We start from the raw sequence: 25,235 nt of genomic DNA on the forward strand, positions 1-25,235 counted from the left end.
GGGTTGTGTCTCACTTCCACACTCACCTGGAAGTAGCAAGGGGTCTTTCCTCACCCCCTCTGGAGTGGTGTCAGAGTTGGCCCATGGAGAGTCAGAACTTTCATCACCACCACGCAGCAAAGAGGTCCCCTCTTTGTAGTGTCTGGGGAGGTCATGTGGGGAACAATGAGGAGGCCTTCCTAGAGCCAGAAATTCCATCCACATCCAGCAGTAATGAGGACTCATACACATGTACAGTGTCAGTAGGGGCAAAATGAGGAACATAGATATCTGTGTTCACTTGGCAGGAATAAGGCAATGCTCCTCATCCCTCTTTCTCCGCTGAGGGAATGATTATATAACATTCTTGAGATGACAAAATTATAGAAATGGAGAACGGATTAGCATTTGCAAGAGGTCAAAGTGAGGGCAACTAGGACCAGAAGGGAAGTGTTTGGGGCTCTAAAAGAGCACATTATAAATCCTTGTGGTGGGTGGGACTATTCTGTATCTTGACTGCATCCATATCAATATCCACAGTGTGATATTACATTACAATTTTACGAGATGTCACCATTGGGAGAAACTAGGAAAATGATATAGGGGATCGTTCTGTATTATTTCTTAAAACTGCATGTGACACTACAATTACCTCAAAAGAAAAAAATGTGATAAAAATTCAAAAGCAAAAGGCAAAGAAGCAAAATTTCAAGGTACATCCAAAAATATCCAAGATTGAGAAACCGGATTTTGGAGTCTGAGGTACCAGGTCACTACACAGGTGTGGTTGGTCAGCGGTCAGGGATATTTCTTCATGCCTAACTACTGTTTTACAGATACCTTGAACCATGGAACATTATATGATGAAGAGTGTACGTGAGTATTAGAATGATTGGAAATTAGTATTCCTCCTGCATAGATTGACCTTATTCCTATATCAGTGTCAATAAAATTTTATAGTTCCTCATGAGGGTCACACAATTCTCTTTCAAATTATTCTTAGGAAATATATATTTTTTTCTTATTATTGTGAATGGGATGTCATAAGATTTTTTAAACTTAATGTTTCTGCATAAAAATTTATTGATTTTGAAGTATTTATTTGCTACCTTATAAATCTATTAATTCTAGTGATTTCCAATTTATTTCTTTGTATTTTCTAGGTTAAGAATAATACTGTATACCACAGTAAAACAACTCTTTTTTGTTTAAAATATTAAATATTGATGGTGAAACAGTAAACTTCTTTTATTAATGTTTATGGCTGTGTTTGCAGTATTTCACATATAAAGTGCATTTGATTAATTTTTTTCTTATCACTTGTTTCATGGTCCATGACATATTTTCATACACCTGCTTCCATATTTTGACAAAATTTCTAAATCTCAAGTTTTAAGGGAAATTTCCCCAACTACTAACATTATGCTCCATACAGTAATAGTGATTGCTTTATGTATTTGTTAAATGGTAAAAATCCACAACATTCTGGAATGCTATCTTGCACTGTTAGATGAATTAAAATACTTCTCCAAACCATCAATACATGCAAATAGCTTTACACACACACACACACACAAACACACACACGTGCGCCTGTGACACAGTTTTAGTACATTTGGAAAATAATGTCAATAACTAGATAACATAAAAGAGATAAAATGTGTTATTAGCCACTTCCTATGTTGAACTCAGCCTTCCAGATGGCTTGCTTTGATTCTAAGCCAGTGCTTCTCAGGGTCAGTAGACTTGTTCACCTTCACTTCTCCAAAAAAGGAATGGAAAATTCCCAGGAAGTTGGGAACCAAGCAGAGTTTCCATATGCTGTGTTCTAGTATCTGAACACGCAGTGTGCTTTATTTACTCATTCATTCTTCACTCAAAATTTATTAATGCTTACTCCAAGTCCCTGTGCCATGTCACAGAGGCTATTAAAAAAGAAAGAGACATGAATGTAATCCTGCCCTAAAGGGATTCATAGAATATTAAAGAAGAAAAACCTACCCCAAATGATCATACTATACGGTGTTTTAACAGAAAGAAGGTATTTAAGAAAACCAAAAACTCTAGCTCTAACCCATTGCTACGGCAATGAATCTATGGAAGAAGGGATAAAAGGGAAAGTTTCATAAGAAAAGTGAATTTGTTGTGAATCCTGAAGTACTGGTAAGACATGGACAGATAAGATGTGGAAGATTCTAGGTAAAGGGGACAAGGCACGGAACCAGGAAAGGCGCTTAGGTGTCTGAGGGGCCACAAGCGGTTTGGGGCATCTGGAGCATAAGATGATGCAATGATCATAATTAAGAGATAATTTAACCCTAGTAGAATCATATGGCTTTTATATTTCCTCTAAAACTTTACAAAGAGATAGAGTAATGCTTTTTTAATCTTATGCTAAAGCATTAACTCAATTTGTCAATACAGAACACAGCTTATCAACCTCAGCACTATTGGCATTTGGAACTTGTTGATGACTGTTTAGTGTACTGTAGGGTATTCAGCAGCATCCCTGGCCCTTAGCCACGAGATGATGGTAGCTCCTTCCAGCTGTGACACTCAATATTGTCTCCAGACATTGCCAAATATCCCTTGGGGGCAAAATCGCTCCCTATTGAGAACCACATTGGTAGAATATAATAATTTAAATTAATCAAGCACTTACTATAAGCCAAGCACCCTAGCAAGCTTTCTGCACACATTATCTCATTTAATTTTTATGAACATCCTGCTATTATTAACCCCATTTTTATAGACTGGAAAACCAAGGTCCACAGAGGTCAAAGAACTTACCCAGAAAAACACAGTAAGAGACAGAACTAGGATTCATGAGTAGAGTTCAGGCCACTAATGGCAATCGATGACTATATATATCTGTATCTTACCACCACCAGCATTTAGCATACTACATGGCACATCATGATTTCCTGAGCCTGATTCTGTAGCTTGGGCTATCATTTTCAAATTGCTAACACTGACTATCTCCAAGTCACCCAATATTTAGTAAGCACCAAACCCGGTACAGACCCCACAGGACCAAACATCTGGGATGCTAAGCTACAACTTAGAAGCAACAGTTTACTTTAAATATAACCTGAAAAGAGAAGCAAAATATTTCTGGATCATTTCTTTGATGGATAATGACCGTGCAATGAGGGCTATGGGTGGACTGTAGGCAGTATAATGACTCAGAGGCAGTACGAATTCTCGGATCCAAGAGAGCTGGGTCTGCATGCTAACTTCTTTACAGTTGAATGACATTAGGGAAACTTCTTAAATTCTTTAACACTGTTTCCTCTTCTGCAAATGAGGAACGTAAGTAGGCAAAAACTTTGCAAGAGGCGTGTGGTTGTGGCATGAATCATTTCGAGAAACAATTTCCAGAACCTCAACATGGACAGGTACCCTTACGTAAGTTGATGTACTAGAGAAAGCGTCTAGAGCACCTTTTCGCAACTGCCCTTCATTCACTTTTCAAAAGAAATGTGTACTTTTCATCCCTTCTAAATCTTTCTAGGATGCATTGTCCCAAGGCAACAAAGCTCCTGCACGATTCAAAATCTTGATACCTGGAGACCTTCCCTTAATTAAGGTACAATAAGCAAGTCCTCCAAGAAACGTTCCTTGATTTACACATATTTCAATTAAATATCATTCAGTATTTCCCGACATTGGAAATGGAGTATTTTGGCTCATTTCTGGGATGTTCTGAATTCAGAAACATTGTATGCTGGGCAAGTGGGAGTAAAGGCATTGTTCATTTACCACCTTTTCTTTTCAACTTCCTGACTAGTGTCAAAGAATATGTCACTTCAGAGTCTGATGAGGGCAAAGCAAGGGAGACAATATCCACGGGAAATACTAAAGGTGGCAGCAACTTATTCTATCCAGCTGAGAAACTCAGAGCAGGCTCTCTGCCTTATTTGTCAATTGTAGAAATCTAAAGTAATATGCTGGCCACCGGAAGGTGCATTAGCTTATTTAGCCTTTTTCTCTCAGAAAATAAGTCTGATTTGGAGAATAGATTTAACTGTGTGAAATATTTTCACAAATAGGTTATATATAGATATTTGTCCATAGATTAAATAAGCTAAATCTATGGCTCCAAGATTTTGGTAAGAATATATTAATGCACATTCTAAGGTAAAATAATTTTATCAGAAATTACTGGACTGCTAAAGGTTTATTAAAATTTGTATTGTTTTGATTTTCCCAGACATGATTAAACAAAGCCCTTCCACGTGAAATAGTAACGGGTAGTCTTTTTTTTTTTAAAGATTTTATTTATTTATTTGAGAGAGAGAGAATGAGAGACAGAGAGCATGAGAGGGAGGAGGGTCAGAGGGAGAAGCAGACTCCCTGCCGAGCAGGGAGCCCGATGCGGGACTCAATCCCGGGACTCCAGGATCATGACCTGAGCCGAAGGCAGTCGCTTAACCAACTGAGCCACCCAGGTGTCCCATCGGGTAGTCTTTTAACATGTCCTAGCAAAGAGACTTTGTGAAAAAATGAATGATTATAATGATTGTAATGATTGGGTAATAATTCCTTTTGCAAGTCAAAAGTATTTCAATTCTTCAATTTCAAAAAAATTGGAAAAGGACCTAAGGGAACAGTCAGCTAATAGATCATCTGCGATATTTTTTTTGATGATAGATAACTCATGTTATTTTTGGCACATAACTCAGGAGGAACTCAAAGAACTGAGTGACATCAATGTAACACAACTCTTTCAAGCCCAATCTACATATTTGTATGAAGAAGGTTTTCAGCACTAAAACCTACAAAAATGAAAAATAGAAATGAAACTGATGTTGTATGCTCTATTATTCTAATAATAGAAGTCCATGGACACATGAATTAATCACGATCCATCTCATGAAGACATGAATCTCCAATAGCATCTTATTTCTACAGGTAATAAGTATCAAAAGGAATAATATCTTTGACAAATTTTATACAAATAACACTTAAAATAATAACTCAATTGAACAGCAATTTTGGTCACAGAAAATCTAAAAATTTCAATGTATATCCACAATTTTTGTGGCAAAGAAGCAGAATTCTGTGATCAATAAAAGGCTTTAGAACATAAAATTACACTGCATTTGAATTACGTGGTGCAAGTAGAATGGAAAACAAGAAACCAAGCAAAGGTTCTGCATTGAAAACAGCTGCTTCACAAAGGGATACTACTAGAAAGAATCAAATTTGTTATAGTATTTAGATTTCAATGGGTACATTTAAAAGTGTTACAATAGTTTTATTTTAAAAGTCAATACAGGGGCGCCTGGGTGGCTCAGTCGGTTAAGTGTCTGCCTTTGGCTCAGGTCGTGATCCCAGGGTCCTGGGATGGAGTCCCGCATTGGGCTCTTTGCTCAGCGGGGAGTCTGCTTCTCCCTCTCCCTCTGCCTGCCACTCCCCCCCGCTTGTGCTCTCTCTCTGTCAAATAAATAAATAAAATCTTTTTAAAAAATAAAATAAAAGTCAATACAGTATTATGGAAATACCATCTTTTAAAATCCTGCTGAAAATTTTCCAATGGCTACTTTTGACAAGGGGTCTATGGGTTTTCAACTTTTTAGGGGTTACGTGAGCAAAATATTTAAAGACTACTAATTAGCAGATGTTAAACGTTTTCCTTTGCATCCTTTTCATTGTTACTGGAGTTACGGGCCCAGGGAATAGAAGGAAAAAAGGTAAGGTTTTATAATGATATCATAGCAGGAATTGGTTATAATCTTTATTTTGACAATTTTAGAATGCTGGATATATTTTTATGAGTATTTCTAAAGAACGCAAAACACTGACTTTGGGAGGTTCTGGTTTAAAATGGCAATATAAGAGGATCCTGCGCTCACCTCGTCCCAAGGACACATTGACTCTGCAGCTACATATGGAACAACTTCCTCTGAAAAAAATCTAAAAACTGAGCAACCCCTATGTGTCAGGCCCACATCAAGGGACACAATCTCACCATAAACCCCATCCCTGCCCAGGGTGACCCACCACTGCGAGGAAACTCAAAGCCCAGAGATTCTCCATGAGGAGTGAAGGGTTTGAACCCCACTTTGGGCACCTGAACTCCTAAGACCTGCACCTGATTGATGAGCCCCAGAAACAGCTAGCTTTGAAAACCAAGCAGGCTCAAGGCTCACGTCCACAAGCTGCATAGGACTGTAACCAACAGAGAAGCAGCTCTCACGGGGCTCCTGCCGCTCGCCTGCCCCCACTCAGCGCGAGCAGCCCATCCGACGGCACCCAGACTTCACGTGATGAGGCTCGTTTGCCAACCTTAAAGGGCCAGCCTGAGGGGCAGGCATTTCATGGAGCTCACAGCTAGAAGCCTGCTGGCTGGCCGGCACCATCTTCACACTTGCTCCAGTCAGTGGGCACCATCTTGTTTATTTGTTTTAAACACCAGACTTTTTTTCCTTTTTCCCAGCAGGCACCATCTGGCCGCAGTCCCTCTGCCACACTCTACAGTGACAGTATGTCCCATCTGGTGCCCTGGCTTTGCAGCTTCGGCTCCGAGGCTGCCCCTTGATCCCTTGGCTCTGGTGGCCCGGGGCTTGTGCTCCTGGGTCCCACAGATGGTACCACTGGGACAGACAGTCTTCGGTAGGCTACCACCCCCAGGGCACCGCACAGACAGCAGACTGAAAGACACCCTCTGTCCTTTCCAAGAGGCCTGCTGCTTGTCCTGGAGCTTGGCCTGCAGGCATAGGTCTCAGGTTTGGCACACCGAGGCCTACTGCCCTGAGGGAATGGAGGCAGGTAGATGCTACCTCAGCCTTGTGACAGCTCACCAATATCTCCCCCAAAAGAGTGTATACACTCCACTGGAGCCTGAATTTTTACAACTGCCACCGAGGGGACACTTCTGGATCGCCTGGCTCTGGTGGCCGGCAGGGCTTCTGAGAGCATTCCCACAAGACTATCTATATTTGCATCCTTTAAAAGCTGCTGCCTGAGGGTCTGGCTTCTAATCAACCTGCAGTCCGATGCTAACTGAGCTCCTCCCCTTTGGGACACTGTCAGGTCCTGGCTCACCCTCAACAACTGGGAGCCACTAACAATAAAAATGGCTGCTTGGACAATCACAAAGTTTTGAGACAACCAGAGTTAAGGTTCATCTCCTACGTGAGGTCATTCCCTCAAGACAGAGGTGGCTGTTTTATCTAATGCATAAAAACCAACACAGACAGTCAAGCAAAATGGAGAAACAGAGGAATATGTTTCAAACAAAAGAATAATATAAGACCTCAGCAAAAAAAAACCTTAATGAAATTTACCTGATACAAGGTCAAAGTAATGGGTCATAAAGATGTGCACTGAGCCCAGGAGAAGAATGGATGAGCACAGTGAGAACTTCAACAGAGAGACAGAAAATATAAGAAAGTACCAAAGAGAGGAGCGCTTGGGTGGCTCAATCGGTTAAGTGGCTGACTCTTGATTTAGGCTCAGGTTATGGGTTTGAGCCCCGAGTTGGGCTCCATGTTGGGTGTGGAGCCTGCTTAGGATTCTCTCTCTCCCCTGCCCCACCCCGACACACACACGCTCTCTCTCTTTCTCTTTAAGAAAAAAAAAAGAAAGAAAAGAAAAGAAGGTACCAAACAGAAATCACAGAGCTGAAGAATACAATAACTGAACTGAAAATAAAATTTACTGACTTTGGAGTTTGGTGATGTTTCACACCTGTGGTTAAATGCATCTAATTCTATGCATTTCCCTGTTATAACATCATGATAGACTGGAAAATGCACCACCAGGACTGAATGCCTACCTTAATCAGTGGAAAACCGAACAAACTAGCCTACTCTAGGCAGCTGCTAACCATCCTTCTGCTTAAGCTGATGGTAACCAGTGTCAATACTAACAATATTCCCTTATAAAAAGCAAATAGGAATACGTTGTACAGATTCCTTACACCTTACAAATCCATTATTGGGCACCGCTGGGGATGTTTTTGGGGAAAAAAAGTCAGCTAAGCTCTGCTCAGAGAACAAGACTGCCAAATGTTTTGGTTTCCATTCAAGAATTTCTAGAGCTCTCTGTCCTCTCTCTTTCCAAAGAAATGACATAATATTTAGACAGGAAAATGTCTGTGTGCAGCATGGGGGTGGGGACTCATGTGCATATATTTACATGTATAAGATACTTCCACACAAATATTTTAGTGTTTCTATTTCTACAGTGTATCCTCCTTTTATGAAAAATAATATAACTGGGGCTTCTGCTCATTATCCAGCCCTCAGCCTTGGCCCTCATCCAGCTATAATTTTCAATCTGCAAGTCGTTCCAAATTCAATGAAATGGAGTCAATGTCTGCAAAGAAGCAGTGTCCTCAAGATGCCTATTGTCTTCATACTCTGCATCTCTCAAATCCCTTCAGGGGAAAGCTTAGAACATCTGCCATTGCTTGGATTTACAACAAGAGTTCACTGGCTATTCACAACCGATGTGATGATCTAGCTATCTAAAAATGACCACTCCAGGATATCAACCATACACTGAATTTGATTTTTTGTTGACAAGTTTAACCAAATGTAAATATTTTACATTAAAAAAATACATTCTTATAAATTTCTTACCATGTGCCTTTGGGCTAGGGATCCTGTGGTGCCCAAGGCAGACATGAAATCCATGCAATTGCCTGAGATTTCAATAATGCGTTCTCATCCATTTAAGATCCTGGTATTAAACTTGACCTTTTACCTACATCCTCTTTCTTGAGCATTTACTATACCTCTGAAGGTAGGCAATGGGCACACACGATGAATTTGTCAGTGCGTGTTAGAATCACTAGTCTGGTGAAGTAGGACAAAGACAATAGTTGGGTGCAGTGGGAAGGGAACCAGAAGAAGCAGGAAAAAAGGTCTGAGGAATGAAATAGCATGATATTTGGTGGAAACTATAACGAGTTCCAGCTCTTAGCTCAAAGGGTAAATACGGGCCAACTCAGGCAAAGCCTTTATGCCATGCTAAGAAGCTTGAAGTTTATTCTATGAATGAGTCATAATTAAAAAACATTAAGCAGATCTGTATCTTATATAACTCATTTTCTTCTTTTCCTTCCTAGTATTTGGTTAAAACATATGAAGCTGCTATTTTATGGGTAGAAAATGATCAAATATTGATGACCTCATAAGGGTCAAACTAATAATTAACAAAATTTGAAATTGTATTTGTAATTGTGTGCTCATTTGTTAAATGTCTATCTCTATGGCCAGACTGTAGGCTCTGGAGCCAGACAACTTGGGTTTACCTCTCAGCTCTATTAGTTATGTGACTCAGGACAAGTTACTCAACCTCTCAGACTTTAAGTTTCCTTGTCTCTAAAATGAAACAATACTCCAGAGAGTTATTATAAACATAAAGTGAGTTAATATATAGCAATGCTTGGGAAGGGCCTAGAATATCGTAAGTGCTCTTTAAGTATTAATTAATTATTATCAGTTATTATTGCTGTCATCCTCATCATCATCCGTATCACTGTCCAAATGCCAGTGTAAAGGAAGCAGAATGAAGAAAGGAATGCCAGAGTTAGAAATGGAAGCAACACCTTCTTTTCATTAGACTCCACAGTTTTGCAATACAGTTCCCTTGGCTGAAGTTCAATTACTAATCCTAGAGGAATATCTTCTCAACTCTTTAAACAAGGACATGCAGGTACCCGGGTGCTTGGGTGGCTCAGTCAGTTGGGCCTCTGCCTTTGGTTCAGGTCATGATCTCGGGGTCCTGGGATCGAGTCCCGAGGCCTGAGTCGGGCTCCCTGCCCAGTGCGGAGTCTGCTTCTCCCTCTGCCCCTCCCCCCACTTGTACTCCTCTTTTTCTCACTCTCTCAAATAAATAAATAAAATCTTTTTTAAAAATTCCATACCTGAATTTCTGAATCATACAAAATCTTTACAGTAAATGAAACTGAGTTATGTAGGTTTTTAAAAAAACAAGATATCATAGGCCTTTTATAAAACATTGATTTACAAAAACAACAAAAAAGGATCGATATGCAAATATTCCTGGCCTTTCTCCATTTGTGGTTCCCCAGAGGATGATGCAGACTCAAGAGGAAAGAGTAAGAAGGGTAAGGAGCTTGAGTTAGGACTTGGAAAGCCCATGTGTGCTTAAGTATGAGTGAGTGAGTGAGTGTGTGTGTGTGGGGGGGGGGGTTGTAGGGAGGAATTTGAAGAGATAAGTACAGAAGAGTTATGGTTTCTAAGGGAAAGGATGATGAGAAAAGTGAGATGTTAAGAATTGCTGTGGTCTATATATCCCTGTTTTGGAGTTGGAGAAAATCAAGAAAAGGACTTGTACTATTTTGAAATTTATTTTGATTGCTGGACTGGATTTCTTTTATTGCAATACCTCCCTGAGACTGGACTATCTGGGGGATGGATCTGTAAGTATTACAACTGTGTTTCAAATTCTCTTTCCTTAGCAGATTTTTTAACATTAGTTGAACTTCTGTTGAATATGGTTTCTATGGTCAGCACTATTACACAAATGAATGAGACGTACATGAAGAAAGCATCTACCTTGGATTATCTATTTATTATATGGTCTTCACTTCTGTAAAACCTATTAGCACACACTCTCCAAGACCACCAGCTAAAAGCATGTGATTATTTTGAAATGAACTCAAGTTTTGAGCCAAGGGAAATCAAAAACCAGTTCAAGCATATTAAGAAATGTCTCATAAAATTGAACTCTTTTGACAAAGTATTACTTGTTAGTAACTTCTAATGAATGTCTTCAAGCTTGCATTCAAGTTAAAATGTTCAGGATGTGGAACGGATCCACAATGATTAAAATCCTTCTGTGCATCAAGGTCTTGTCCGCGAAGCAGCTGCTTACCATGACAGTGGTGCTCAGGCCACTTCAAGCAGAGCCACTGGACAGTGCTTAGCAAAGTCATTGTTTGAGAATCCAGGCACCCCAGATTGCCAATCACCCAGAACAAGGAGGGAAAAAGGGAAGAGCACAGTGATAACCACAGTCATCATCTTTCTTTGAAGTCTCACAGCTCCAGTGGAGACAATCTAGAATAAAGGAAGGACCGTACAGAGTTGGGAGACCTGGATTCTGCTTCAGCTCTGCCACTTACTTCCCATGTGATCATGGGATGGAGTTTCCTCATCTCCCAAGTGAGCAAAGCCCTTACAGCTAGCTCTAGCATTCTTGTCTATGAAATTAACAAATATAATTTAGCTCAGGATATTTTTTCCCTAATCAAAGCAAACAAACTCTACTTTCTTCAACACCCAGTGGCGCATTATCCCACTGCCTTCTCTCACTCAGTGTTCTTGATTTTCATTGGAGACTCATCAGGTCAAAATTTATTCCAGGGGTGCGTGGGTGGCTCAGTCGGTTAAGCGTCCAACTCTTGATTTCGGCTCAGGTCATGATCTCAGTGTCATGGGATGGAGCCCATATCGGGTTCTGCACGGAGTGTGGAGCGTGGTTGGGATTCTCTTCCCCCTCTCTCTTTGCCTCCCACCCCGCACTCAAGCATGTTCTCTCTCTCTCTCTCTCAAAAACAAAACAAAACAAAACAAACTGCAGTCCAACTTTAGTAGGTGCAAGCCTTCTTGATGGTATTCACCTGCGTGTATAGATCTCCAGTATCCTCCCCCATGGCAAAGTTTTATAAAATATATGGTGTCATTTATCTTCAAGTATCTCATATGTGAGGTAACTACTTTGATATTCATTCATTAAATTTCTCATAATAATATTTATATTATCTAACAATAATGATTAATAATAAAAGTACCACTAATTAAGAATTGGTGTGCCAGATACTATCCTAAGCGGTCTATGTATATTCTCTCAACCTAAATATATATACATATATAAAATATATATATGTATACACATCTATACACATATCTATGTATTTCTATATACAAAGATATAGATGTGTGTACATATATAAATCTGTATCTATGTATATCTATCTATATACACCATTATTAAGCACATTTCACAGAAGAAACTGAGACTCAGAAGAAATTAACTGTCCAAAGCCACATCGTTTATAATTGGCAGAGGTTGAATTTGACCCAGATCTTCCTGTGTTTTTAAACACTCTGAGCACAGTTCAGTGTCTATGGTATCTGAAAAGCAACATATATAAGAAGCTATTTTCAAAAATACAAAATAAGCAGTGCGATATCTTGGAAACAACATAGAACTTAGAGAAAAGTGTCCTGGGTCCCTTTTGGGGTCCTGCTGACGGCTAGACAGGCTATCTTAAGCAAAATATAAATCTTTCCCAAGACCTCAATTTCCTCCTGTAGAGTGAGGGATTTCGTGTAGATAATCTCTAAGGTTTCCCCTGGCTCTACAGAGGAATGATTTGGTTCTGAAAGGCATTGTTTCTACACTGAGGAAAAATACTCAGAATTCCAACTCTTCGGAGCAAAAGGTAACATCCTCTCCCGGAGTAAGAAAACACCTATCATCATGGGGCGCCTGGGTGGCTCAGATGGTTGAGCATCCGCCTTCGGCTCGGGTCATGATCCCAGGGTCCTGGGATCGAGCCCCATATCAGGCTTCTGGCGCAGCGGGGAGCCTGCTTCTCCCTCTCCCTCTCCCCCTGCTCATGTTCTCTCTATCTCTGTGTCTCAAATGAATAAATAAAATCTTAAAAAAAAAAAAAAGGAAAGAAAACAGCTATCATCAAGATACCTTCAGATCTTAGTTAGAGGGACAATCTTAGTAGAACCTTCCCTACAGTTCCTTCCTTATATAAGCCTTTTTACTTAATAGCACACACCACAGTTTGCAATTACAGACTGACTTGTGTGCGTCGACTCTGGGTTCCCAGCAGCTGAGGACCATGTCTGTCCACTCACTGTCGAATCCCTGCCTGGTGCCTAGCACAGGACTTGGCCCGAAAAACACGCTCAATAACATCTGTCCACTGAATAGATTTTAAAAGGGGATCATGGCTTCCAGGTTTTCAGTACTGGATGATGTAGAGCTAATATTTCTTTTTGCCTTTCCTAAAGAGTCTGGTAATGAGTCTTCCATGCCATAGGAAAGATGTAATTAATTTCTCTTCTCTTAGTTCCTAGCGTGTAGGAGAAGCCAGTGATGGATGCGGTCTACAAATACACAGATCACAGCATACACCTTGGGGTTCCAGTACTCCTTTTCCGAACCCCATAGCCACAAATACTAAAGGTGACAATATGAACATTTGTATCAATACAACTAGATCTCATTTAAATCTTTCATGAAAGGAGTAGTAAGCTGAGGCTTACTAATTTAGGAGAAGGAATGGATAAATTAATCCTTTTGTGCTCAGTGTGCTTGGCAAGAACCAGCCGCAAAAGTACTCCTGTCCCCTCTGTGAGGCTCTAGTGAGAGGCCCACCCAACCTCACACATATTACAGGTTGCTGTGCCTTTCAGCCTGGAACGTACGACCAGGAGCAGCCACAGCTACTGGGGAACCAGGGGTAGTGGGTTTGTGAACTGCCCCCTGTCTCATCCTGCCACTTATCCCTTGGGATGCAAGATTATAGGGCCGTGGAGCAGTGGGGGCTGCAGCCCAGCATGGCTGAGGCTCTTGGGCAGCCATTCGGCAGTGGCTTGTTGGCAGGGAACGGTTCAGTCTACGACCACACGGAAAGCAGACATGCTGACTACAGCGCGGAGCAAAGAAAATGAGAGCTTCTGCCTGTGTCTGGTGGGCTAGGATGGGAGGAGGGGAAAGGAGGGGGTGTTGGGGAGAGTGCCAAGCTGGGCTGTGGATGAAAGTGTGGGAAGATTCCAGGGGAGGCATTTTGCCAACTCAGAGGCAGTTGGGCTGATTTCTTTCCCCTTTCTTCTGCTTAAATGAGAATTCCTGCTGGGTGGGGTAGGAGCAGAGCCAAGAAAGGAGTGATTTGCTGGGTGAGCGTGGACGCTTGGACCTAGGAAGTATGTGTCTGCCCACTGGGACCAGGGCCAGGGGAGGAAGGAGAAATTAAAGGAGGGGAACTGAGGGGCAATGGGAATAAAGGAGAATAAAAGAAGAACACAAAAGGAAATGTCCTAGGAGGAGAAGGAGAAAAAAGGAAAGAGAGACAGCGGGTCACGTAGACAGGGGAGAGACACCTTTCTGTGCTGTCGAGCAGGCCTACCTACCTTCCGAATGTCAGAATAAAATAATGTTCACATGAAACAAGCAGCGAAAGACCACATGGTATCATATACAGTAAACCTACTGCTCCTAAATTTTCCTGGTGGCTGTTAATTTCCACGGGAATACATTCTTCCCAAACAGCAAATGTTGTCTTTTAGGTAAAAAAGAACAAAGTGTTATCACAGAAAGCCACATGCTACTTCTAAAACTTAGGAGAATATTACTTAGAAGTATTTCCTAAAATATAATGTAGAACACCAGAGTCCTAAATTGCTCTTCTTGGCCTTGCTAATAAAATATCAGAAATACAGAGATCCTCTTGTAAGGAAATATAGAGCAGGTAAAATGACAAATGTCGATGCAGTGAATTCCACTGTGAAGTGATGTCACTTTTAGAGCTTTCTGATGTCCCTTTGTGGAGACCTGTAAAGAGCTGAAAGATCATCAAGCCAATGTTACATTTTTTGTGACAACCCCACAAATTCTGGCCTGAGGACCAGAGTCCCACTAGCTTCGATCACCTACAGAGACTAAGGCATATTTTGGCTTAAGTGCCTATAGGACAGATCTGGTTATTGATTGATTACAAACAGAAGACCCCCAAATCTTCCTTTCCCAAATCTAGGGACATCAAGGCTTCACAAAGCCCTGCAAACTTCCTTTCTCCCTCTTGGACTTTGGCCACCATCACGTGAACAAGCCCAGGCTAGCCTGATAGAATCTGAGAGGCCCCATAAAGGCCAACCTCGTGGTCCTAGACAAAGTCGCTGCAGACCAGACTCCAACCAGCAGATCCCCAAACAGGTAAGAAAACCCAGCGAAGGGCAGTGACGCAACCTACCCAAATCATAGCTAATGACAATGTTTGAGTTGGCACAGCTGAGACGAAACAAGCTGCCCAACTGACCCAAAGATTCATGAGCGATATACATACATACGTACATATGTACATATATAAATCAACCAACCAACCAACCAACCAACCAACCAACCAACCAACAAATAAATAAATGTCTTAAGCCACTGAGTTCGGGGATCTTTTTTTACACAACAGATAACCTGATACAATTACACCCAAACCGGAGACTCACCTGTGCATTCGTACTGCAGCCCTTTCCCATAATAGCCCTTTTCACAGACGCACTCAAACTGGCCCGTGTGTGTCCCACATTTGCAGCTTGCCATGCGGTCACAGCACTCTTGGCCAGCCTCACACAGATATGAGCAATGGGACATATCCTCTTGAATAAAACTCCCAGAAGGCAGATCTGTCAATGACACAGGAAAGACGGTAATAAAAGACAAATTAGCAGTTCACTGTTACATTCTCCAGTTGGTAAAATTTAGGTGCAAATTGGACGAAATAGCTTTTCATATCCGTCCAATTCCCAACTGCACACCCCTCCCACCCAAATATGCATGTGTGTTCTGTGCACTACCACAGACTGGGAGTTTGTTTCAGCCAGTGAAGTTATTTCAGTCTGGCACCTCATCATAAGCTCTTGAGGCCATGCAGGGTCAGGCAGAAATTAAGCACTTCAGCGAGGAATCGCCAGATGCGGCAGGAAGTAACGTAGTCGGTTCCCCAGGTCACTCCCCTGGCTTCCACACCAGCAGAGTTCCACTGCCGTAATATGAGGTCGGGCAGCAGTAACTAGATTTCCAAAACCCTTTTTCAAAAAGATAAATAAAATTACAATCTTGACTGCTGCATAAGGGTTTGGATTATGAGCTACTGGCTTAAGAATAGATACCATCACTTCTACAGTTATTGGATAAAAACTTAACAGCACCACACAAGTTTAATAATAGAACCAGAAGATTGCTTATTTCTCTGTGTTAAGTAACTTCTCAAGTTTTATGTGAATGGAGATCATACTGATTACTTGAGCCATGTCCTGAAGTGAGGCATGCTGGGAATTCAATAACACAAGCAGGGTCGTTCAGAAAGTGACTTAACAGGGCAGGGTACGGTTGAAGGCGACCGATCCAGAATGGATGGCCTAGAATCAGGCAAATGATAAGTTCCATTTACTTTGCTGAAGAAGTTCAAAAGTCTTAGCCCAAATCCCTGGGCGGGTGCTGGGCCCAGATAGAGTGATGGGCCCCTCGTAGGAACTCAAATGTGTGAGTTCCAGCAAGACACATGCACTGCAATTGAATACCCGGAAAGAAGATTGGTGATGGCCTCATTTATGGAACATCTGTGTCTATGCATTAACACTCTGAACAATACACAGGGGGCAAAGTAAAGAGAAGATTCCAGCCACAAGGGAAAGAGACCAGTTCAATCAGGTACCCTATTAAAGTTCCATCTAAGGGACTGTGGTGTGGGTAAAAGGTCTGCAACATGCACACTTAGCTCTGAGGCACTGGGCCATGGGATTATTTGCAGTAGAGCAATTTAGAAGCAAGAAAGATCTAGCTACCAAGACTGGTACACTGGCATTCAGGTCTGAGAGAGAGGCAAGTATACATGTTACATATGGGGAAAGTTATTATTCTGTAACCAAGGTCTATGGAGTATGGCCAGAAACATGGATGATCTTGAGACCAAAAGTGGATCCATCCAAATTGAAAGTAGCTTCAGAGGACTTAAAGGCAGGGAAAATGAGGCTCATTTCCTTTGACTTGATCATGTTTTTGCAATAGGAACAGGATCTTTCCTTACCAAATCTGGAAACTCGATCAGAGAATTATGCATTCTAGATATTTGCTTATTGTAATAAAAGTGATGCCTTCCAAAACTCTGTTGCAATACTGTAACCAAAAGAACGCTCTGTCCCAACTCAGCTTCTGGGTCAACTTGGCATTAGGGTTCTAGAAGGCCCCAATCCTACAAGCAGAGGGGTGGTAGGACTGGAAATTAGTCCTGTACAACACAGCAGATAACACCCATGATTTCAGAATCCCAGCTAGTAACAGCCACCCTGCCTTTCCACTCAACATACCACTTTTCCCTGAGAAAAGGAGAAATAAAGGAAGCCCCACAGTTACTGAATTTCTGCCATGTGATAATACTACACTTAGTAATATTGAAATATTTTATTTAATCCTCTTGACAAAACCAAATGGTATGCATTAAAAGTAGAGGAAGTGAGGCTTGTAGATGTTAGATAAATTGCCTACGGTAAGAACAGTAGTGGACGGTTAGTGAGGGCTGCGGATAATAAGCCTTCAGTAACTTTTCTAATCACTTTATATGTATTAACCCATTTAAGCCTTGTGACAATCCTATAGAGTAGGTACTATTCTCATTTCCTATTCTATGAACAAGAAACCTAAGGAGTGCAAAAGCTAAATAATTTGCCAAAAGCCACTCAGCAAGTAGGTGACTAAGATTTTTTGCTGTATCCATAGCTAGTCTGAGATCCTGCTCCTAAACGCTTCTCTTGGAACTATGATAGGGCTGATCTGCCTCTTATGAATATCACTAATTGCTTGAAACCTCACGTGGCCATGATTTGCCCATCAACCTGAATCTTTCACATGGTTACCTGCAAGGATCAAACCTAACTTGCTGCATGGTTTAGGTCTGAGCCTGGATCTCCTGTCATTTCCTCCCAATCTATACTTTCCCTGGTAGCTTACCAAGACACATGCCCATATTATGCCTGGAAGTTCATCTAACCGAAATCATACAACTAAACATCCTTATAAATGGTGTACAATGAACTCTAATGAATGGGTTTACTGACTTCATTCCTTGTTGGGGTAATGCTCTTCAACTTATGTGTAAGCACACGTGTCTTCAGACTGTCAGGTCAAGAAGTATGCATTAAGTATTTATTGTTCCTATATCTTCATGTGTATTTCTGGAAACATTCTGGTGAGATTCACTATGCATGTCTCTGCATGTTTACTTCATTCTTCCAGATAACTATAAATAGATCTAAGTCAAGGCTTCCCGCTCTGTGTGTGGTCTTAAAACACACCTAAATTCATTCCATTGATTCTAACGGTTCCAGGTGGGAGCATATGGATAATCTAGTGAAAATCCATAGCAGCTGTTAGAAAACAAATAAAGCAAAACAAATACTCTTGTTGCAAGTCAGACCGTCACCTCTATTTATGAAGTTCAACGCATCTCCTAATACACCAAGAACACATGGGCATCATGCTCAGCGAAGATTTCACAAGGTTTGATGTTACCCTCCAATAAGTTTCAAGCAATAGGAGAGCAGGAACCCCCATTTAAATGCATCATGTCATGCCACTGGGTTTCCCTTACCTTCATGCAACGCCCGGCGAGCTAAAGCCTCAAATTCTTCAAAACTGTGGAGCAGGTAGCAGTGCTCCTCCTTTGGGGTGGAAGCCATGTCATTCAGTTCTCGAATGTTCCCTTGCCATATGCCAAACGTGAAGATCTCCACTCCAAAATCTCGCAGAGATGCTGCAACTGGCCTGGGATCTCCCCCATTGGAATATCCGTCAGTAATGAGGAATATAACTTTTGTTGAGTTTTCTCTAGAGTGACGAAGAATTTGCTGTAATGCAATAAAGGAAATTAGTACGGGTTTGTATTGTGTTGGCCTACTATGTGCTTCCCCTCTTATATAAAACAGCATTTGTGAAGATCATTAGCATGTCACGAGAGTGAAAACAAACACTGATCAATGAGAGTAAAACAGAAACAGGCATAGACTAGTGCCTACAAGGGTCTTCTCACAGACCCACAAAAAGCACTTAAAATTTATCATTATCATCAGTGTCAGCATCCTCATCGCCTTCGTGCACCTTGTTAATGAAGAGCAGCAAATGTTTATGGAATGAATTTTTATTCATATTATCACTTATTTAAGTTATTTTTATGAATTTTCAGGCTCTTGACAAATGAGCCAAATGTGAGTCCTACGTATCTATTTCCAAGTATATCCAGCTAGCTGCCCATCTACCTACTTAGCTGAACCACCTCATGATCATAGATCAAAAGTCTAATCCGAAGAAAATTTAACAGAAAATGTATTTTTCAGAGTTACAGTGGCCAACCTACTTCCCAGGTTTGTTTTTCCACTGCTCCTCCAAAAGTGTAGAATTCATTCGATCCTTCATCTTTTCTGGACCACCTGGCATTAGCACAAGGTCAGCTGGTTTTGATGCTGTCCTATCTTTACGAGAAAATACTTTTTTATTCAATCTGACACTTGGGCTTTATTATTTTAGGACAAGTCAGTTGTACTTTATAATGTTATATGCTCTCCCTCCTCTATAGATAGAAGGGAAAAAATGAAACCTTTTTATTAAAGGCATCGACTTATTGCCACTGACGCTTTATAACATCAACCTGCAAAAGCACAAGGAGTCCAGTGGTGAATCTGGTATTGTAATTGAATTTGCTGTTATTGCTTTTCCTCAGAAATGGGTAGGAAAGGTTAAGTGCCAGGGTATATTTTCTCGCAAGTTCTTAGAAAGAATTCAATGTCTATTGGCAGTAATTCAAGTACATTCAGAAGGTAGTTAGGAAGAGTGACAAGCATATCCTATGTTTTGTTAAAATTAAAAGATGATGTGATTTAAAAAAAAATAACTGCCTCAATTCATTTAAGGGGCAGACTCAGCTATTAACTCCAGATTCTCTCAGATTATACGATCCATGTCTTCATTAGCATAGAATTCATAGCTACTGATTCTAATTTAATAACTCTTACCAAACTTTATTACTGTTTGTGAGCTAAAGATAAAGCCACTGAACCTGAATTTAAAGACAGTTAAAGGAAACTAAAAATGACTTTGGAAGACACCTGGAAATCCATCAATTTGAGAAGTGGTCTTCAAACACTTTACCTCCCTCTCTCAAAAACCTACTACTGCTGACATTGGGGAGGGTATGTGCTATGGTGAGCGCTGTGAAGTGTGCAAGACTGTTGAATCACAGACCTGTACCCCTGAAGCAAACAATACATTATATGTTAAAAAGAAGAAGAAGAAGAAGAAGAAGAAGAAGAAGAAGAAGAAGAAGAAGAAGAAGAAGAAGAAGATGATAGCAGGAGGGGAAGAATGAAGGGGGGGATATCGGAGGGGGAGACGAACCATGAGAAACTATGGACTCTGAGAAACAAATTGAGGGTTCTAGAGGGGAGGGGGGTGGGAGGATGGGTTAGCCTGGTGATGGGTATTAAAGAGGGCACATTCTGCATGGAGCACTGGGTGTTATATGCAAACAATGAATCATGGAACACTACATCAAAAACTAATGATGTAAGGTATGGTGATTAACATAACATAATAAAAAAAAATAGAAAAAGAAAAAAAAAAAACCTACTACTGCTAAGGGCTAAAGAGAATCAGAAACCAGCCTTAAGGAGTGCCTTCTGGCCAATAAAGGTCATTCAGAGTATCAATAACAATAATAATTGTTATTATTATGTTATAATGCATCATACATATTTACATTTTATCATATACATTTACATTTAAATGTGTGTAAACATTTATATTTTCAGTTAGTACACACCCCACGTGAAAAGCCCCATCAATATAAACAATAATTAGAATGGACTGAGATACACACACATACACACACACACACACTTTTTTTCATTCAGGACCACCTCTGTGGGGGGGAATCCAATGACCTGTGATGGGAGGCATGAAGTGAGATATTATTTTATTTGTCTTTAAAGTTATACATCAGGCTCTGAAGGGTAACTCCTAGTTCTAGTACTCCAAGATGTGGCAACTTCTGTTTACACTGGCCTCGCTCTTTACCACGTGATAAACTCTCTCCTTTTGGGTTGTTCCACTCTGAAATCATAACCTAACCTCCACAGACACTCCCCTAAGCTTTTGCTCATTTTGATTACTCTCTCTTCTACAAGACCGTGGAAGCAAACTGTAAGCAAGACACTAAGAAAGTGAGAATTTGGATAGAAGTAGAAGAGAGAAAAAAAGCAAATGGTCTTTTTTGGCGTGGTATTCTGGACATTGGCACAGAGCATGCATTCGTAAATATCTATTCAATGAATGAATTAATGAGCGAGTGAGTGGATAAACTCTAGGGATACTCTGAAGACAGTTAGTTGAGTGAGTTGGTCTTGAGGGAGCCACAGGAATGTACAGAATATTTGTGTGCGCACACATACTTTATTTTGTATAGTTTGGTACAAAAAAGATGAGGGAGGTTTTCTTCTTGTGCTTTTACTGTCCTTCTGCACAAATACTATTTTATAATATTAATTTTAGCTCACGTCAGTGATATTTCTTAACATTCAGGTTAGGATTTAGGGATTTTGCGGAGGTTTCTTGCCGTACTACTCATTCCATGCAAAGCACATTAAGCTATGATTCTATTTTTCTTCTCTTCTTGCAGGGAACTGGTAAGTGTTTACAGGAACCATTATATCTGTTGGCAAGACAATATATTAAGCTTAAAATAGTCAGAAGAATAGCAGAACTACTAGTCCAAGCAAAGAGTTACACAAGATCTGGGTTTGGAATGCACTTTAAATGACAGAGGAGGAGTGGATGATTTACTGAAAATATTTTGCCCCCTTCCCCCAATCTTCGTGCTCCATCATACTTGAATAAAAACATAAATCAATAAAAACATTCTCGTCCCACAGATCTAAGAAGTAAATAGATCTGTGGTAATGTTTGTGGAATGTGGTAGAGGCCTGGCACTTGACTCTCCTTTTACGGTTCCTGAAATAGTTTACATCATCTCCTATCCTTTGTAAGGCATTGAAGAAATAGACTTTTCTGGTCCAGAATATTGAATGAGGCAAACCCTCTGCTGCCTAAGAAAAACACAACATGGACATCGTACGGCAAAAGGTTATCACCATCTGTATTGTATCAAGCCTCTGATTAGCTTGTATAAATATCTGGCAGGGAAGTAAGCTCCCCTTGTCCAGCAAAAGTCATTAGAATGATAAAAATGCAGGGTTGTGTAACATTGTTCTAACACCCGAGATCCATCACCATTACACAAGACTGCAACCCCACCCCAGCCCCCCAAGTCAGGCCACAAGGGAACTGTTTTGAAAAATGGTCTTGAAAGAAGAAGAGAAGTCACAACAAATCTGACGTGGGGACCATATTTGCCCTGGGGCTCCATTAATTAAAATACATGTAGCTAGAATACCAACCACAGCACAACCCGTGGTTATCCACTGTGGCGCCACATGCCTGAGGATGCTAACTAGAGAAGTTCCTAAGTCATCTTTGAAAGTTGTTTGTTTAAGTTGATACCTATTGTGACTATTATCAGAGCCCCTCTCCTCCAGGGGGCCGGAAATTAGTCAATATTGCCAGTGTTTCAACTTGTTGTCCACATGTATTTTTTTCCCTGTTAGGAAACGTTAAGTACAAACAAGACACCATAAGCTACTTAGAGCACTTCCCTCATCCTTCAGATTCTAAGATTTCACCAAGCTGCATCTGTTATTTAGTTAATATTTTTAATTTGAATACTCAAGTATTCTTCACTGAAGCAATGTTTACGGTTCTGTACTTTCTGGGGAAAGAAGCTCTTTGTCTGTTGGTTCATCATTTTTTGGACTTCAAATATTCCATCCTTTTTTTCCTGTTTATCTCATCTTCCTTCCTTCTGAGTTTGGTGGGAAATGTCTGAAGCTTTTCTTCCCCACCCCTGTTTATGCTTTATGCACTCTTGAGTCTCTTCCTTTGCACTTCTAATTAAGAATTAATCCTGGCATTGCATTTTTATTTTTCTTGTGACAATATTTCTTTATCTTGCACATTCTCTCTTTATTCCTCTCAGCTTCTCAGCCAGGTTTGCTCTTATGTTGATCTGTTGTTTATCCCCTCATGTCTCAGCCTCATTTCATTGTTTTATTTACTTAAGGGATGGAACAAATGCTTTCTAGGATTTCGTTCTATTTTTCATAGTGAATTCTTGTATTTATCTGTAGCTTACATTCTATCTTTATTTTATTTGGCAGAAGCTTTTCAAAGAAGCCAGATAGAGGGGCTCTGCTGGATAGAGGGGTTTCATCAGATAGTGCAGGGCAAGATAGATAGAACCTCATCCCAGGAGGAAAAATTACCCAAAGCCAAGAGCAGGCCCATCAGAATACTCTGTAAACCCAAGAACTGCAAAAACAACTTGACAGTTTAGAAGAAAGAATACACAACTTAATACAGAGATAGGAAGAAAATAAGCACAAGTCAATGGTGTTTGCATCACAAGGATTTAGAAAGTCACAGCCTCTATGAGAACAAGAACAGAAAGCCATGGAAAGAGAACAGGCTAAGAGGAAGACAGACAAGTGTGGGTACAGAGGGATTTTATAAGAAATTATGAAGGAAACCCAAAAATCAATGAAAGACTTAGAAATCCACAATTGGTGGTAGTGAGATAAAATGTCAGAAATTCAAACTGATACAGTTTAGTACAAACTTTAGCGTACAAAGCTGCTGACTAAATCTCACATATAGCCATAGAAGTACAATTCCAAATAAACGCTTCCAAACCAAATTCAAATAATATTCAAAGAATCTTTGTCCTTTATTCAACAAGGCTTATTACTCAAAGGCAAAAATCAGTTAAAATTAGTAAATCTTTTGCTGTAATATAACATAGTAATTGTCCCAATTAAAAGAAAACAATAATCTAGGATGCTAAAAGTGTATTTAATAAAATTAATTTCTGCCTATTTTAATTAATAAAAAATTAAGAATAAGACACCTCATTAATATAATAGATTGTCTATCTCAAAGCAACAATGTAAATCATGCTTAACTGTGAAAAACTCACAAATTTCCTAATTAGATGAGAAGCGAATCCGCAATTCTAAGTATTTTTCACTAATATTACACTTCTTAAAGTTCCTGCTCCTTAAAAAAAATCAAAATTAGAAAGCAAGGAACAAACTGAAAAATGCATTCATCAAGCTTACCAAAGAAAGTATTGAGGTCTTTATAAAAATATTGTATATATCTTTAAGGAAAAATAGAGAAAAATAACAGAAATATAGGTGAGTGTTTTGACCAAACAAAATAAAGACCTCAAAAAAATTCTATTTGTCAGAAAATGTGAAAATATTTAATTTCACTAAACCAAAATAATGTAAGTTAAATAACAGTAATACTATTTTTTCACTTCCCAAATAGTCAAAGATCTTTTTAATTAAAATTTTGTAAAATTTTTGAGGAAACATATTTCTATTGGGGATGTCACATGGACTGGTAATATTTGGAGTACAGTGTGACAAAGTGACAAAGGTCTTAAAAATTTCACACAATTTGAACTAAAATTCTACATCTAAAACTATCTTAAGGAAATAACCATGGGTACACAGAAAAAGAATGATTAAAAGGATGTATATCCCAGAATAATTTGCAATATAAAGAAATGGAAACAGTATAAAATTCCAACAATAGGTACTGGTTAAAGAAATCACAGGGCAATCATGAACTATCATTACAATGATATTGTTGCATAAAGATACATTTTAAAAGTAGGTAACCCAATACAATGATTTTATTACATTAGTGCGCATGTGTGTGTGCATGGACTGCATATGTGCGCATGTATGTATTAGTATGGCTGACAGTATACACCTCAAAATGTTGACTATCTCCTGGTTGTATTTAGGGAGTTTTATTGACTTCTATTTTGTAGTTTTATATCATTTCTAAATTTTCACTTTCTCCTCTCTATTCCTCCCCTGGGAAATGTCATGTGAACTCGGAACTTGGAGTCTTACCTATAGACAACGATTCCTAAATCTACATCAAATTAAACTCTTTAACTTGCAAGGTGAAGTTTCGTTGGTCCAGTGGACACCGCTGCCTGAATGTTCCATAGAAATCTCGAACTCAACATGTCCTCTCCATGCACAAAGAAGGGTTCCTTTCTCCTGTTTTCAAGATACATCAAATGTGGCACCATCATCTATCCCACTGTACAAGTCTGCATCTAGGAGCGATTTGATGCCTCCTTTCTGATCTATCATCTAGACCTATACCCTTCACTTCTGAATTATCTACCTACCTTGAAATCCTATTCCTCTAGCCTTGATTCAGATACTTCTGTCTGGATTATTGAAAACCAAGAGTTGTTTTAAGGTCTCTAGCTGAAGTTGCTCTTCTTTCAAACTCATTTTCTGACCTACCCTCAAAGCTATCTTTCTGAAATACTAATCCAATCATGTTTTAAA

The 25,235-nt window shown here is 39.9% G+C and overlaps 1 protein-coding gene across 1 annotated transcript in view; it reads right to left on the reverse strand.

The window, feature by feature from the left end:
- SVEP1 (sushi, von Willebrand factor type A, EGF and pentraxin domain containing 1) overlaps nt 1-25,235 on the reverse strand; it is a 193,061-nt gene that overhangs the window by 147,528 nt on the left and 20,298 nt on the right. Inside the window, exons 2-3 of the mRNA XM_036090877.2 lie at nt 18,344-18,599; nt 15,204-15,380 (exon numbers count right to left, since the gene is read on the reverse strand). Of these exons, the coding sequence (XP_035946770.2) occupies nt 15,204-15,380; nt 18,344-18,599 (433 nt within the window). The remainder of the gene's footprint in view (nt 1-15,203; nt 15,381-18,343; nt 18,600-25,235) is intronic.

Source organism: Halichoerus grypus, chromosome 14 (assembly GCF_964656455.1).
Source record: "Halichoerus grypus chromosome 14, mHalGry1.hap1.1, whole genome shotgun sequence".
Lineage (NCBI taxonomy): Eukaryota > Metazoa > Chordata > Mammalia > Carnivora > Phocidae > Halichoerus > Halichoerus grypus.